Genomic DNA, 17,447 nt, shown 5'->3' on the forward strand with positions numbered 1-17,447 from the left:
ACTATTTAAAAAAAGAGAAAGGTCCTTTGAGGTGTCTGTTATGACAGAAAAGCAAGAAAAAAGAAATCAAAGATACTATAGACAGGAAAAAATATTTTGAAACCCACACCAAATTATAAACCATTTCTTACTGCTTGACAAGACATCTTATGTCTGGGGAAAATATGTTGCTCTTTAAAGCAATTTGAGGAATTGTGGCTGACAGACCTCAGGTAACCCCAGTCACTCCCAACTTCTGGGGTGTACACCCTTGTATAACTCCCGTACACCTGCTTTAGTTGCTAAATTATGGTAATTCATTATGCAGAATAGAAAGCTAATACAGAAATCTTTTAATATATAAAGAGAAAAAAGAACAAATATTGGTTTACTGGCATTGAGGAACATTTATTAATGAAGGTCAAACATTCGAAGGGCAGTCTTCAATGCTCATTTCCATGATTTTAAGCACTGATAACTCCTTGTCATGATTACGGTTACCTCTGACACTAGAGAACTGCACAGGCTGGGAGCATGATGTGCTAAGACAACATAATTCATCTGAAGCATCAACCTTTTCAGTGTCACTATCAACCTTTTCAGTGTCACTATCACCTTCAATGACACACACAGAAGTTTCCTGGTTTATTAAATCGTCTGAAATACTTGGATTGCTTTCATCACAACTTGAAGGTTTAAGATTTGTTTCATCATTCACCTGCTGAATTATAACCCCTTCTGAATACTTTGATTCATAGATGGGTAAGAAAAATTCACCCGTTAGAGAGAACCTCTCTTTTTCATCCTTTGGTGCAGATGACAACATATCTAAAGCCTTTCGGTATTGTTGGTTTTCCTGTTGAATTACTGAAACATTTTCATTTTTTAATTCATTTTGTTCTGAATTCACAGTCCTAAGGAAATTCAACATATTGACATTCTTTAGCTGTACTGAATTGTCCTCAGATGTGCAGCCCAAATCTCTCTTCAGGCTATGCAGCAGATGTCGCATTTTCCCCTAGTATTAAGAAAATAATAACATAATTATGAGAGTAATCACATCAGTTAAACTAATCAAATTGAATAACTTTTGTCTGTGAGGCTGCTCATCTCATCAGGGTTAATGCATTCCTTTCCACTGCCCCTGCTTCACCCACCGCTACCCCCACAAAAAGTGCAAGGGAAAAAATTCTTGATTTTAATGCATTCTTTGACGGTATAAAAATTTCTGTATTAGAATTAATCTAATGAAATTCTAAGGAAAGACAAACCTCGTCCAGATGCTGTTTATTTTGTTCTATATGTCGCTCAAACAGTCGTTCTAAAAACCTAAAAATGATAAATAAAAATGTTAATGTCTTAAAATGAGAAAATATAAAATAGCCACATAATACCCAAACTACTGAAAGATGGAAAATATTTTTTGGATTGATCTTTTCTCTTGAAACTAAAGACTAATCCCTCTCTGATAACACTGTCAAATTCTCCAGCTTGGAAGCCAGGAAGCCACTCACTCCCAAAAGCTCTCTCCACCACACATGCAGCATTAGAAGTTTTTCCTTCCCTTTCTTTCACATACACACAAAACCCTAAAGAAAATCCTCTCACAGAGCTATTTTACAATGCTTCCTAAATTATACATGAAAAATTCTACTGATGGTCAGTCCACATAAAAACTTAAAAGTTACCACCTACAAGTTCCACAAAGAGCTAGATATTTGTGCTAGACACATAATAATCATGTTTCCTTTAATTCTGTCCAATGATAGGAAAAGAACAGCACTGTCAAAATGGTTTTTAAAGATGAGAAAACAATATCACTAAGATGATAGTTTAGGACTCAAGCCATTAAGATGATTTAACTAAGATGTGACAGGCTCCACAGAATTTATTCTTTTGACTACATCATGCTTGTTTATGATAAATTAATGGTTGTTAATGGTTCCTCAAAAAAAAAAAAACTGATTTATGTTATTATGGAAGTTATGAGCCAACCTTAGAGCTGGTAGTTCTAAATTATCTAAAAATGTTTTAAGGGCTGGGGATGTGGCTCAAGCGGTAGTGCGCTCGCCTGGCATGCTAGCGGCCCGGGTTCGGTCCTCAGCACCACATACAAACAAAGATGTTGTGTCCGCCGAAAACTAAAAAAATAAATATTAAAATTCTCTCTCTCTCTCTCTCTCTCTCTTTAAAAAAATAAAATAAAATAAAATAAATAAAAATGTTTTAAAAGTCCAAGAAACCTATATTTTACTTTTTCTAGTTACTGTTAACATTTTGGAATATTAATGCTTAGGTATTTTTCTATGCTTGCATATTTCTTTACCAAAACTGGAATAAAACAATAAATACTGTTTAGATACCTACTTTTTTTCTGCTCAACTATATATATATATTTGAAGATCTTTCTGTACCAATAAATCTACTTTTGCAATTCTGTGCATGTGTATGGTGCTGGGGATGGAATCCTGGGCCTTGCATACACTAGACAAGTGTCCACCACTAAGCCACACTTCCAGGCCTACCACTTTGTTTTTAATTGCTGAACAGAATTCATTCTAATAAATATTCTACAACTCATTCAACCAAACCTTTACTATTCAACATTTAGGTAGATTCCATTTTTTGGGCAATTATTTTAAAATGCTATAATAGTCTTGTCATCTTTAAGAAAAATGTATTTTGTGTGTGTGTGTGTGTGTGTGTGTGTGTGTGTGTGGTGCTGAGGATCGATCCCAGGGCCTTGTGCATGTGAGGCAAGTATTCTACCAACTGAGCTACATCTCCAGCTAGAAAATGTAAAATTTTAAGCATAAATACACATGCTTTTATATGCAAACTTTTGTTTGACATCTTACCCATTCTTAAAATGTACATTTCAGTAATGTTAAATATATTCACATTGTTTGAAAACAGAGCTCTACAACATTTTCATCTTGCAAATCTGAAACTCTATATCCATTATGCAATATTCTTTTTTAACCAACTTCTTAAAATGAGAAGTAATTACTGCCAGAAAACTTGGGTCTTTTTGATTTAGCTTTTTATTCCAATAATTAAAATGCTGGCTTTGATTTAAAAATATTTGATGTAAGGACAGAAGTCATTCACTAGAAAAGTCTGCACTTGGCAAATTAGAATTATAACTGAGAAAGCATGGAGAATGTGTATTAGGGTCCTCCCCTATGCTACACAATCAAGAAGACCCTAGTGCCAATAAATTTTAGATATATATACGTTCAAGCTAGATTCAGGACACTCAATTTCCTTAAGATATGTAATACCTCATCTGGTTTTGCAAACTTTCCATTTCACTTACAGTATGCAAATCTAGCTTTTAATTTGTTCTCATTTTATCAGATCTAAAAGTAGTAATGGTTGTAATAAGAATGCTTGCTTTGGATTCTCATGACAATTTCAGATTAGTAAAATGGGATTATACAGTTTTGTAAATAAGAAGCAAAAATTTTACTAGTTTGCTATAACCAAGAGATATAATAATACTTAAATGAATAAAATCTTCATTCTTTTTTTATAATTCACCCAAACTGTAGATTTGCCCCAGAGTATGAATTAAACATTCTCTATAACTTGCTATCAATTATAATATCTTAAGAAGCAATATATTTTTTCATTTATTAATGTATGAAAATAAGAAATTAACACCGTATGAAAAACATTTAATATGCAACTCAGCTGACATAACACAATTTTAAAAATCTAACCTGTTTGAAAATAAACCAAGTTTCAAAATTTCATCTGTTACATCTTCAATGAAACTCAGATATGACAGTTCTTCATCACTGGGAAGGCAATACAGAACAGAAAAATCATTGCTTATTTTTTCTGAAAACTACAGGAAACATGGCTATCTAGTCAGAAACAGCTCTTTAAATTATAAATGTACTTCCGTTAATTATCACTGGAGAGGATATCACTTGAGAGGAATATTATAAAACATATTTTTACTTTCTCAAATTATGAAAGATAAGTGTTTACTCAGTGAGAAGATACAGAGGAAATATAATAATAGAGGAAAATATAACAGTAGGAAAAATAAACAGAATTAAAAAAAAGAGAGAGAGAGAGAGAGCAACCAAGGGCAAGAGGGCAACGAGATGTGAACTCCACTGGGAGCAAGTGTATCTGAGCAGTATTTGCATTTCCTCTGGCTCCTGACCATGTCCAGCAGCAGAGATGCATCCCTCAAAGCCCTTGTGGGAGGGAAAGGGAAGCTGTGCAGAGAAGAAGGAGCTTTAACTATGAAGTCCTTTTCTGCTCAGAGGAAGCAACTTGTATTAAGGTTGGGAAATTTACTAAGAAGAAAAATTTGCTATGTTCTCAAAATGCTTGAGGAGGAGAAAAAAAATGCAACAGCGATTTATAAATACTTAGACACATTTCTTTTTTTTTCTTTTTTATACCTTTATTTTATTTATTCATTTTTATGTGGTGCTGAGGAGAGAACCCAGGGCCTTGCACGTGTGAGGCAAGCACTCTGCTGCTGAGCCATACCCCAGCCCCTTAGACATATTTCTTTATTATACTATCATGAGATTAACTATATTTTAGAAGCTATTATAAGGAAGTGACAATACTAATTAGCTGAAATTAGTGAATTAATAGAAACAAATAACAAGTATAAAAATAACAAATAATTACTGAATAAGTATATATAAGGTGAATAATTAATAAGAAAATCAGATAATAGATTAAAATACTGTATCAAAAAGTAACTTTTTAAAGTTGTTTTTAGATATCCATGACAGTAGGGTATATTTTGATATATCATACATACATGGAATGCAACCATTCTTGTAGATGTACATGATATGGACTGGTCATGTATTCATATATGAGCATAGCAGAGTTATGTCTGATTCATTCTACTGTCTTTCCTATTCCCATCCTCCCTCCCTTCCCTTGATTCCCCTTTGTCTAATCCAATGAACTTCTTTACTTCTCCCTTGTTGTAGGTTAGCATCAACATATCAGAGAGAACTTTTGGCCTTTGGTTTTCAGGGACTGGCTTATTTCACTTAGCATGATATCTTCCAGTTCCATCTATTTACCAGAAAATGCCATAATTTCATTCTTATTTATGGCTGAGTAATATTATATACAAGATTTTCTTTATCCATTCATTTGATGAAGGGAACCCAGGTTGGTTCTATAGCTTGGTTATTGTCAATTGAGCTGCTATAAACAGTGAGGTGTCTGCATCACTATAGTATGCTGATTTTAAGTCCTTTGCATATATACCAAGGAGTGGGACAACTAGGTCAAATGGTGGTTCCACTCCAAGTTTTCTGAAAAATCTCCATACTGCTTTCCAGAGTAGTTGCACCAATTTGCAGTCCCACTAGCAATATATGAGTGAACATTTTCCCCCACATCCTCACCAATACTTATTGTTGCTTGTATTCTTGATAATTGTCATTCTGACTGGAGTGAGAAGAAATCTCAGTGTAGTTTTGATTCGCTTCTCTCTAATTGCTAGAAATGTTGAACATTTTTCATATATTTTTTGACCATTTGTAGTTCTTCTTCTGTGAAGTGCCTGTTCAGTTCCTTCACCCATTTACTAATTGGGTTATTTGGTTTTTTTGGTGTTAAGTTTTCTTGGTTCTTTGTATATTCTGAAGATTAATGCTCTGAGGTGCAGGTGGTAAAGATTTTCTTCCATTCTGTAGGTCTCTGTTCATGTTCTTTTTTTTTTTTTTTTTGTTATCGGCAGACACAACATCTTTGTTGGTATGTGGTGCTGAGGATTGAACCCGGGCCGCACGCATGCCAGACGAGCGCACTACCGCTCAAGCCACATCCTCAGACCTCTGTTCATGTTCTTGATTGTTTCCTTTGTTGTGAAGAAGCTTTTTAGTTTCATGCCTTCCCATTTATTGATTCTTGATTTTACTTCTTGTGCTTTGGTAGTCTTATTGAGGAAGAGTTAGATCTACTTTTCTTCTAGTAGGCACAGGGTCTCTGGTCTAATGTCTATGTCCTTGATCCACTTTGTGTTGAGTTTTGTGTGGGTGAGATAGGGGTTTAATTTCATTTTGCTACATACGGATTCCCAGTTTTCCCAGGACCATTTGATGAATTTTTTATTTTTTTATTATTTTTTATTTTTTTATCTTTTTCCCAATGTAGGTTTTTGGCACCTTTGTCTAGTATGAGATAACTGTATTTGTCTCTGTCTTCTATTCTGTACCACTGATCTGCATATTCGTTTTGGTGCCAATACCATGCTGTTTTTGTTACTATGGCTCTGTAGTATAATTTTTCTTTTTCTTTTTAGTTGTAGGTGGACACAATACCTTTATTTTATTTATTTATCTTCTTATGTGGTGCTGAAGATTGAACCCAGTGCTTCACACATGCTAGGCAAGTCCTTTACCACTGAGCCACAACCCTAGCCCTCTGTAGAATAATACACAATCTGGTATTGTGATATGTTCTGCTTCGTTTTTCTTGCTAAGGATTTCTTTGGCTATTCTGGGTCTCTTATTGTTCCAAATGAATTTCATGATTGCATTTTCTATTTCTATGAAGAATGCCATTGGAATTTTAATAGGAATTGCATTAAATCTGTATAACAGTTTTGGTAGTATAGCCATTTTGACAATGTTAATTCTGTCTATACAACAGCATGGGAAATCTTTCCATCCTCTAAGGTCTTATTCAATTTCTTTCTTTAGTGTTCTGTAGTTTTCATTGTAGAGGTCTTTCACTTCGTTAGATAGATTATTTGGGGTTTCTTAGCAACTAAGTGACATCAATGTTTATATTTTTTGAGGAAAGTTTTTCAGCTGACTTATCATTGGTGTATAGGAAAACAATTGATCCCAATTGTATGGGTGTTAATTTTATATACTGCTACTGTTTTCTGAATTCATTCATGAGTTTAAGAAGTTCTCTGGGAGAACATTTTTTTTTTTTTTTGATGAGGTCTATGTTGTCCAGGCTGGCCTCAAAGTCCTAGGCTCAAGAGATTCTCCTGCCTCAGCCTCCTTAATTTGGGATTACAAGCACATTCCACAGTACCAGGCTCATTTTTAAACTGAATCACAGGGTTTTGCTTGCTTAAAAGCAGCCAAGTTTTGGAATAAATAGATTATTTTCTTTTAAAAATGTAACTTAACAACATTAAAAACTACAATTATAATATCTGCAAAGAACTGATGTAGTTAGAAATCTCTATGAATAGCATCCTGAACTACTAAAAATATGTATTTCTTGAAGACTCTTCTTTATTATTTTAATTTACAAAATAAACAATAATTATAAGTACCACTTATTTAAAAATATGGTAGTTATTAATTTAAGGAAAAATTTCTTTTTTTTAAAAAAATATTTTATTAGTTGGACACAAAACCTTCATTTTATTTCTTTATTTTTATGTGGTGTTGAGGATCGGACACAGGGCCCCGCATGTGCAAGGCGAGTGCTCCACCACTGAGCCACAACCCCAGCCCCAAGGAAAACTTTCTACTGGAGATAATGAAATGAAAGTTATTCCAGAAATTCTAGTGATTTTCTTAAATTTAGCTGCTATTATAATAATGGTGATCTAAAACAGGTGGTAAGGGAAATTAGTGTTCAATCCTGATTTATTTTATAATGGCTTCTGTGATTCTTAATATCTTTTTTGGAACCAGAGACAGAACCCAAGAGCATTCTTCTCTTGAGTTACATTCCCAAAACCCTTTGAAAAATTTTGAGACAGGATTTTGCTAAATTACCCAGGTGGCCCTCAAAACTTTTAATCCTTCTGCCTCAGCTTCCAAAGTAGCTTAGATTATAGGCATGCACCACAGGATGGGGAGGGGCGGTCAGTTTGTGATTCTTAATTCTTGATTCCAACTAAGCAAAATGAAGAGGTTAAAAATATCTTACTTGGAGTAGGTTTTATTTTCTGAAGGAAGTTTCATGGTATACTGACACACTGTCCTAGAAAGAAAAAGTTACAAAATATTTTAGCAAAACATTTTGGTGGGCATACAATAAGTATTCCTATGTTTTGGAATTTTTAAAACATTTTCATATCCATGATTTAATTTAATCTTTCCTAAAAAAAACAACAAAACCTAGTTGTTTAGGGATTATTTTCCCCATGTACTAACAAATTCACCAAGGATCAAAAAGGCTAAGTAACTTGCCAAAGTTAATGTTAGCTAGTAGTATACACAGATTTTTAAACTGATGATCTCGTTATAAATTCAAAATCCTTTTAAAAACGATACTATGGCAATTCCCTTATACAATGACAATTTGATTAAGATTAACGATAAGTAATGCTGAAAACATTTTCCTATGGAAATTTTTATTAAGCTAGTCATAATAAATTGTCATTATTCAGTTATATTACCATTAATTAATTTCAAGGTCCTAAAATTCAGGTGTACTCAATTATAATACTTTACTTCTTTTATATATAAACTATAGTACTTCTTTCATATAAAAACTATTAGAAAAGATACACATTTCTTTATTTCAATCATTCTTTATATTCAATTCAGACTAGCTCAAGAGCACCTTATAAATATTAAGTTATGTGTGCTGAAGCACTAGGAATTTCAAGGACAGAGAGGTTAACAGTGAACCCCCCCTGTGGCCTTAGCAGGTGAGATCTTCCTAGCAAACACCTGAGGTTTGAGAAGCGGGGCCCTGAGGGGATGGCGTGTACTTTCTTTCTGCTCTGGTACATATCACTCATTTTTTTAAGAAAAATATTTATTTAGTTGTAGCTGGACACAATACCTCTATTCTATCTATTTTTATGTGGTACTGAGGATCAAACCCAGGGCCTTGCATGTGCTAGGTAAGTGCTCCAATGTGGAGCCACAACTCCAACCCCATATTCTTGCCTTTTAAAATTTCTACTCTTTCCTTTATTCTACCCACTTCATTTCATATCCAATCTTGGACACCGGAAATGCAGTTGATAACTGAAACTGGTTACCAAAGGTTCCCTACACCTGCTTCCTATAATTTTTGTTTAGGTTTAGTTTTCCGCAATTACTAAACATGATCAGTATTTCCTTAAGAGTGCCTCCACATAGCAGGGACAGATGAAGCAGTAGCCTATAGGGCTATTTAAAATCATCAATTATGACTCCTCAAATGGTCAGGTTCTTCAGTCTTACTGATGCCATGTAAACTGGTTAACACCAGTTGTCAGGAAACTGTCTTGGGGAAAATCCTTTTTTATATGAATACAGATAACAAATAATATACTAGTGTCCTTTATTCCTTTATTAATGCACAAACAAAATCAATTCATTAAAACCTTTATTTAGCACCTAACTTTGTAAAACTTCTTTAGTGAAACTACTTCTGCTACTAAATCTTATAAGATTAAAGCATATAACTATAGTACTTATGTTGTAAATACTATATGTCTGTTATACAGAAAAATAATTAGATGAAGACAGCTAAAATAATTTTCCTGTAAATGGTTACCTTTGTGAAGAAGGCTGCAGAGTACCATCTTTAACAGCGTGCCACCTTAAGTCATTCCCTTGTAAAAGTAAAGGGGTCGTTTCTTCTTTGGTGCTATATGTCATGTAATTAGATGTCTGGGAATGTAATAAAAAGAATAAATAATTTGCTCCAAATGTGCATTATGAAAGCAGAAATAAAATACAGCAAATTTCAAGGAAAATGAACTGAAATATCCAGTAAAAGTAAAAGCACTATAACTTCTGTAGTCCAAGCCTGCATTTTTAAAAACAATACTTCAGTGTATTTTATTCATCCATCTATCTATGCAGTCAGACAACCAACCATGTATATGCTAATAACAAATGTTTTCCTGGATTCGGCAGGACCAATCTGGCCATTCAGAGGGGACTGTAAATAGGCAAACCTTTTACTTTTTGGCTATATTATATACAACAAGTGCCACCAAGAGACTATTTGTCATATTCCAAATAGTTATATATTGAGAGATTAAAGCATCTGCAATTCAAATGTGGCAATGCAAAAAAGATCTTATATTTATTACCTGCTTTGTGTTGACTTTTGAATCTGTCAAGTTCTTAGTCTCAATTATATCAAAATCAGAATTAAAGCTGTAATATTTAAAAAGAAATGATTATTATTCTTTTAAAGTAAAAGCACTATAAAAGGCTTTTCTGTCTATAAAAAAATAAACATAAGAGAACGAGATCCATTTACCTACTCTTATAAAATGTGTAATTTCTAATTATATAATCAGAAAATAGATATGGGGTTTAGAGTACATGTGCACCCCCAAACTCCACCACTTTTTTGAATAGTAGCTAGATTTCAGCCAAATATACAGTAGAACAATCACAAGGGGACTATTATCTATATAACATTCATAAACATAATCATAAAAGGACACAATACACTTGTTTTCCTCAGTTCTCCCCCGCTTGGCAAGTTCTATCAGAGATTCAATTTCTTAATTTTTATTTAATATATGTAGATCATCTGATATTACTGCACTTCTTATCTATATGTTAGATAACTGAATAAATATCTATATGAAAGAGTACTAGTCAGCTTTTTATTTTCTAAAATAACTAAATACTAGTATCAAACTGTTTATGTAATATTATAAAATTTGTTTCTTTAATCATTTGGCAAATTTTTAATGAATATTTATCAGGCATTACTGTATGTAAAACCATTACTGAGGCAAATCATACTTAATTTCCAGACATTATACCAATTGCCTAAATTATCCTGGGCTGTTGTTGCTGCATAGATTGAGTATCTGCACAGGGATAGCTGCATGAAGGGTTGCTTTTACATCCTCTCCCAGCCATTGTTTTGCCACTTTTAACCGGAATCAATATGCATATTTACACAAATGCTGTCTGATGACATATTTTAAGGATTTTCCGAAAGTATAATTAAAAGCATACAAAAGTTCTAGAACTGTTTGAATAATAAATTAAATTTTGTAACATTCATATTTATAAAGAACTCGACAAGATTAACAGCTTTCTTTCTTTCTTTTTTTTTAAAACAATTCCTCTGATAGATCTAATGAGATATAGAAGAGTCAGGGCTGGGGTTGTAGCTCAGTGGTAGAGCACCTGCCTGGCACATGTGAGGCCCTGGGTTTGATCCTCAGTACCACATAAAAATAAATAAATGTAGGCGGGGATATAGCTCAATTGGTAGAGTGCTTGCCTCTCATGCTCAAAGCTCTGGGTTCAATCCCCAGCACCACCAAAAATAAATAAATAAACAAACAAACAAAAATAATAAATAAATAAATAAATAAATAAATAAATAAATAAAAGTGTTCTGTCCATCTACAATTAAAAAAATATTAAAAAAAAAAAACAAAAGAAAAAAAAAACAGGGAAGAGTCACATTAATTTCATTACAATCAAAATGGTCTCACCAGACCTTGGTCCGGCACATAAGGTACACAATGGATAGACAAGAATATGGCTTAATTAATTTATTTTCAGACGTGCCATACCTGCTTAATTCAGTCTGGGTTTCGGCTTCCATTCGCTGTTCTGTAAAATTCTTTTTTCTTTTGGCAGGTGTATAATATCGATACTGTGACAGGAAAGATTTTGCTTCTGTTTTTAAAGTGCGTGGAGTGAATGGCAATTGTTTGTTATTAGAAAAGAGTTCAGAATGTTTATCCAAAAGATCCCTACTGGGTGCCTTTGAAATAACTAACTGAAAGCGATGGGAATTTGGGAATGTGCTCCTGGGCCTTCTGCCATACATGTTTCCAGAGCATGGCTTCCTGGGGCTGGAAGCTACATAATCTACGCAGGATGGGGAGGACCTGGAGTTCTCAACACCATTCATGAGGCTTTTATCAGACTTAGGTAGACTTAGGTGTAGTCTCTCTGAAGAAGGTACGAGTGACTGCTCAAAGGATGGAGATCCATTCATTTCTTCTATTAACACATTCTGGTCTTGTGGTTCCCCTGAGGGCTAAGAACATTTGATTTGAGTCGTCAATTGCATTAGAAATTCACATAGTTGGGAATTCCTGATTAATTTACATGTATAACTCATTTATTCTGCACATCAACTTTTGAACAGTGGTAAATTTATACCCTCTGCCTCTTTTTTTTTTTGGATTAAACCCAGAGCCTTGCACACATGAGGCAAGAACTCTACCCCTGAGCTAAATCCCTATCCCCTCTTTATTTATAAATGAAGAAACTGAGGTTCAGGGTCTCACAGATTCAAACCAAGGCCAAACCAAAGCTCTTTACCATGTATCATCTGTTTCTAAAATTTATTTGAAAATTATGTAATTTTAGATTTTTTTTTTACAGCACAAGGAATCTTAACCTGATTTAAATTTATTTTCTGGTAATGAACAGGTCAGCTAACAATTTCTAAGTAAAAAAACTGCAGATAACGATATTATGACTACTTTCTAAAATAGGTCATGTCACCTTTTTCCTTTCCAAAACAAGTAAGTATTGTGGCATTCAAGTTTGAATCACCAGGGCATTAAAAAGTTTTAAAAAGTGTTCCCAAACTAGGATCACATTACATACTCAAAGAGTTTGGCTCTTGGAAAGAAAATTCTAAGTACAATCTGAAAAAAAATGCTACAGGGCTATTAATTAAATATCATAGGAATTATTTATATAGAATAAGGTAAGGTCAGAGGAAACAGAAATGAATAAGGCATTAATTACTGTAAGAAATTCTTATCAGTAGTGAATTTTTACTAAAAATGAACTACGAAAGAGAGTCTTTTCAAGATAGAAATATAGGATTGAGGACATGGTTCAGTGATAGAGTATCTGCCTACCAAATGCAAGGCCTTGGGTTTATTTTCCATACTGAAAAGAAAAAGAAATAGAAATATACTTTTTCTGTTTGATATGGGCTGGAAAAAATTGCTTCAGAAGTGACTGAAAGCATAAAACTTTCCTGAATTTTCATATCTACCATCTCTACCTTGTTTCCTACTTTTTCTTTCCTTGGAAACAAGAACACAGCATGAAATCAACTGTATTAATCTGCTTTTTGAGGGTATAACTGTTTCTTTTAGTTACAATAATCAGAAGCTTACATAGATATTCACACAGCAATATGTAATATACTAGTAAATTCACCACATATTGAATAGCAGATCATCGTGAAGTTCTGAAAACAGAGAAGAATTCATCAATTATATGTCAATAGACCCAAAAGTCTGGTGGTAATCTGATCACTCACTGTTATGTCACCCTTATAGTCTGATGTAATCTGCTGTAAACTGTTCCTGTGACTCAGAATTTATGGAAAGTAATAATCATTACACAGTTTATGTACTCATCACGTTTGCTTATCAAGAACACCTACCCGCTTTTATAATTATAGAACATCAGAGTACTAAATCTTTTTCAGGGATAAGTATCAGAAGAAATAATATAGAAAGGTTTTCCAACTGTCAGATTTTTAAACAATTGAATACATTCAAGTGCAGAATAGGATGGATACAAATTATCTGAAAATCTAACGCTGCTTTGCAAAAAAGTTTAAATTATGTTTTATAAAAGAAATGAATTCCTCTTGCTTCCCACTGTTACATACTTCATTTAGAAAAAAATATATAACTTTTTTCTCAAATTATACTGAAAGCATTTTTATACTGCTTTAAAAATGTCTCATATATTTATCAGAAATAGAGAACATGACGTAGAACCCACATGACGTTCAATTAGTCTTACTAGCACAAAGTACGTGCCACACTAGTGTGAGTAGAGTAGAATTGGATCCCTGGCTAAGTAGTGCATGAGTCTGTGTGGAAGTCTGGAAGGGCTTAGAAAGGTCCTGAAAGTGACTGCATGTGGGTCAGTGTGAGAAGAAAAGTAGCCCAGGAGTATGGCAATTAGAAGAAAAGATCTCATGCGTGTAAACAGCCCTGACATCCAGAGGCCGAAGCTAGTGTTTCCTTCCTTCCTCTCACTTCCTTTCCTCCCTCCTTCCTCCTCTTTCATTTTTCTTTTTGTGGTAGTGGGGATAGAATACAGGGGCACTCTATCACTGAGCTACATCCTAGCTGTTTTTTAAATTCTGAGACAGGGTCTCACTATACTGCTGTGGTTAGCCTCAAACTTGCCATGCTACTGCCTCAGCCTCCTGAGTCGCAGGGATTAGAGAGGCGTGAGCCACAAAGCCCACTGAGTATTTTCTTTTTAATTATAACAGTTTTTTCAGAGAATATAGGTTGTGTCTGTTAATAAAAAATCCATCAAATTGTCAAAATATATGGCTCAAACTAATAATTTAAAATGATGCGAATGAGTCTAGAATATTTATCTTTAAGGCTTATCAAAAATGTAAGCAAATTACTGTGAGTTCTAAATGGAGTCAATAAAACATATAAAGAACAAATGAACTTTTATGGAGGCAAACAAGGTATAGGTTTATAGGAGCTAAAGAAAAAAAACAAATAGAAAACATTTACAGACAATAAAAATGTAATATATAAGTAATATATTTTCTTTATATTTTATAAACACAACAGATACATAAAAATACACAGACATATTGAAATATATAATTTTTGTTTTCAATAAACCCCATTCTTATCTTGAAATATAATTACTAATTTATATTCAAAATGTTGGAGCATAGAAATATCTTAATTTTCAGTTAAAAAATACATTCACTAAAAATGGAAAGCTACTTGGTGAGTCAAATATTGATGAACAGATTCCCAGATGGCAAATTATATTACAGAACATAGAGCAGATTTATTCTCAAGGAAGTGCTCTATTTCTGGTCCTTTATCTAGAAAATAATCTTGGTGGGGAGTTATCATAATATTCACTGCTCCCCTGATGACTCCCAAATCTATTTTCAGCCCCCATCTCTTTCCTAACACAGATGCATCTATTCAGCTATCTACTGAATATATTAGGATGCTCCAAAGGCACCTCAAGTCAGACATGTCCCAAGAAGTGAACTGGTACCTTATGGTATCCCCACCCCTGAAGAAGCCTGCACACACTTCATCCTGCTGTCACCACTGCAATAATGACATACTGCCATTCCCCTAGGTGCCCAAGTCAACAACCTGCCTCCTGCCCTTCACAGCACTGAATCAGTCACCAAGGTCAGGGGATTCTCCTTTCTGATATCTCTTAAATGTATTCCTTGTGCTGTCTACACTGCTTTAAGATTAGGTCTTAACTTTCCTTCTCAGCTTACTACAACTGTCTCATAATTAGCCCACCCTTCACTGTAGCCAGTGTTATCTTTATGAAGTGTACAATGTGTATGATGAGGATGTAGCCTCACAACTGCTCTATAGCTTCCCCATATTTCTCAAGGGGCAAAAATCCAGACTCATTAGTATGTCACACATACCCTTAATCTTTCTCTCTGCTTACTGATAAATCACATCTGCATCTGCAATGAAAAGAGCTGGAAAATAAATATAGTACTTGGTACATGCTTACCAAGTACTTTCTCTCTCTCTCTCCCTCCCCCACCCCCCCCATCTCTCTCTCTATATTTTTTTTTGGGGGGGCCAGACAGGCAATATTTTACCACATCATGGGTGCTAGCAGTAGAAAACAATGCCCAGGGACCCAGCCCATGTGTGCATGTCTGGGATACTCTCAGTGGCTGTGCCCTAGTGAGGTGACTAACAAGGAAACTGACCTATCTTGAATCCTGGAAGTAAGTGGAAAGGAACCACTGACATTTGAGAACTTGAAGTCATATGCTATCCTCACACAAGACCACAACCTAAATTTGCCTTATCTAATGGTCCACAAAAAAATCATAAGCCAAGACAAATAACCCAGTTTCCTCCCTAATATATAAATTATACAAGGATAAAATATAGTGGGGAGAGAAAGCTATGAATTTAAAAAAGCTTGTCAATTAATTGAAATTTTACACTACTTCTAACAAAAATGTTTATGAGCCCATGGGGGAAATCGCAATACTTAATATTTGATGATATTAAACAATTCTTATTAATTTTAAAATATAAGGATGGTATTACAGTTATGGTTTTAAAAAGTCTACCTTTTAGATATATACTGAAATGTTTATGGGTAGAATTATATAGTATCTGGAATTGACATCAAAATAACCTGAGAAGGAGGCAGTAAGCAGGAACACAGATAATGGAAGACTGGCCACAAGCTGGTCGTTGTAACATGTGGGTGACGGAACATGTGGGTTCATTACCTATTCTATTTTTGTAGATGCTGAAATTTTTAAAATTAAAAATGTAAATTTTGAGTTCTACCAAATTCAAAGAATGAGTAATTTCAAATTTATATAAGCTAGTCTAGCATACAGAGAAAGACAGAAGAGTGCTCAGTTTATTTTATAGGATAGCATAGACCAGAGGAACAAAAAAAAAAAAAAGAAAAATGAAAGCCCATGTCAATAACAGATGCCAAAATCGTAAACAAAATATTAGCAACTGAATCCAGCAATGTACAAAAAGGTCATGATCATGAACAAGTTCTGTTTATACTTGGGATGCAAAGTTAGTTTAACATGAGAAAGTGTTGTAATTCACTACATTAGCAGATTAAGAGAAAAATCATTTCAAGAGATGCAAAAAAACATTAGAAAAAATTAACATCCATTCATGAGAAAGCGGGGGCGGGGGGAGGGACCTCTTAGTAAACTACGAATAAGAGAGGACTTTTTAAATTAGAGTTTAAAGGGAATCACAAAAAAACTTTATAGCCAAGGTCAGCAAACTATAACTGGCACTCTAATTCTGACCTACCATCTTTTTTTTTTTTTTTTTTGCATTTCAATAATTCCTTTATTCTCTTACACTCTGAAAACAAAACCTGCAGAAATTAAAATATTTGGGTACATTTATAAATTCATGAACTAGTAGTTTTTGACAGTTTATACAGAAAAGCCATCAACTAATAACATAAATTGCAATTATAGTTCTGATATAAGGTATAACAAGATTATAAATGCCCATGGTCTCTTTGGGAAACTTCTGCTCAATGAATCACATACATCTCTAAATTTCACAATTGATCAATTAAAAAAAAAATCAAACACCCAATGAGACGATACACCTGTTTTAAGCATACACACACACACACACACACACACACCCCTCTATGGACAATTTTTTTAAAAAACATTGTCTCCAAAGTCTAGTTATTGAGCAATACTTTTCTAGTAAAAAAAACCTTATTTAAAAAAGAAAGAGGAGGGGCTGGGGTTGTGGCTCAGTGGTATTGTGCTCACCTAGCATGCATGAGGCACTGAGTTCGATCCTCAGCACCACATAAATGTAAAAAATAAAAGATTTTGTGTCCACCTAAAACTAAAAAATAAATAAATAAATACATAAAGAAAGAAAGAAAGAAAGAATCTCTCTGTAGCACAGGTTGCCTAACTCCTGTGCTCAAGTGATCCTCTTGTTACAGCCTTCTGAGTAGTTGGGCAATGTCTATAAATTTAAATGAAAACAAGTACATTCCTCTTCTCTCTCTCTCTTTCACATACACACA

At 34.0% G+C, this 17,447-nt stretch overlaps 1 protein-coding gene across 5 annotated transcripts in view; it reads right to left on the reverse strand.

Moving 5' to 3' along the window:
- Nucleotides 1-366: 366 nt before the first annotated feature.
- Spata7 (spermatogenesis associated 7) overlaps nt 367-17,447 on the reverse strand; it is a 33,420-nt gene continuing 16,339 nt past the window's right edge. For 4 of the 5 annotated variants that reach the window (XM_076848041.1, XM_076848040.1, XM_076848039.1 and 1 more), the window contains 7 exons: nt 11,447-11,919; nt 9,989-10,055; nt 9,445-9,560; nt 7,879-7,932; nt 3,705-3,782; nt 1,251-1,308; nt 367-997 (listed from right to left, as the gene is read on the reverse strand). In XM_076848041.1, the coding sequence (XP_076704156.1) occupies nt 401-997; nt 1,251-1,308; nt 3,705-3,782; nt 7,879-7,932; nt 9,445-9,560; nt 9,989-10,055; nt 11,447-11,919 (1,443 nt within the window). In that variant the 3' untranslated portion in view covers nt 367-400. The remainder of the gene's footprint in view (nt 998-1,250; nt 1,309-3,704; nt 3,783-7,878; nt 7,933-9,444; nt 9,561-9,988; nt 10,056-11,446; nt 11,920-17,447) is intronic. The other variant, XM_076848042.1, reaches the window with a different exon arrangement.

This window comes from Callospermophilus lateralis, chromosome 3, assembly GCF_048772815.1.
Source record: "Callospermophilus lateralis isolate mCalLat2 chromosome 3, mCalLat2.hap1, whole genome shotgun sequence".
In the NCBI taxonomy this organism is placed as follows: domain Eukaryota; kingdom Metazoa; phylum Chordata; class Mammalia; order Rodentia; family Sciuridae; genus Callospermophilus; species Callospermophilus lateralis.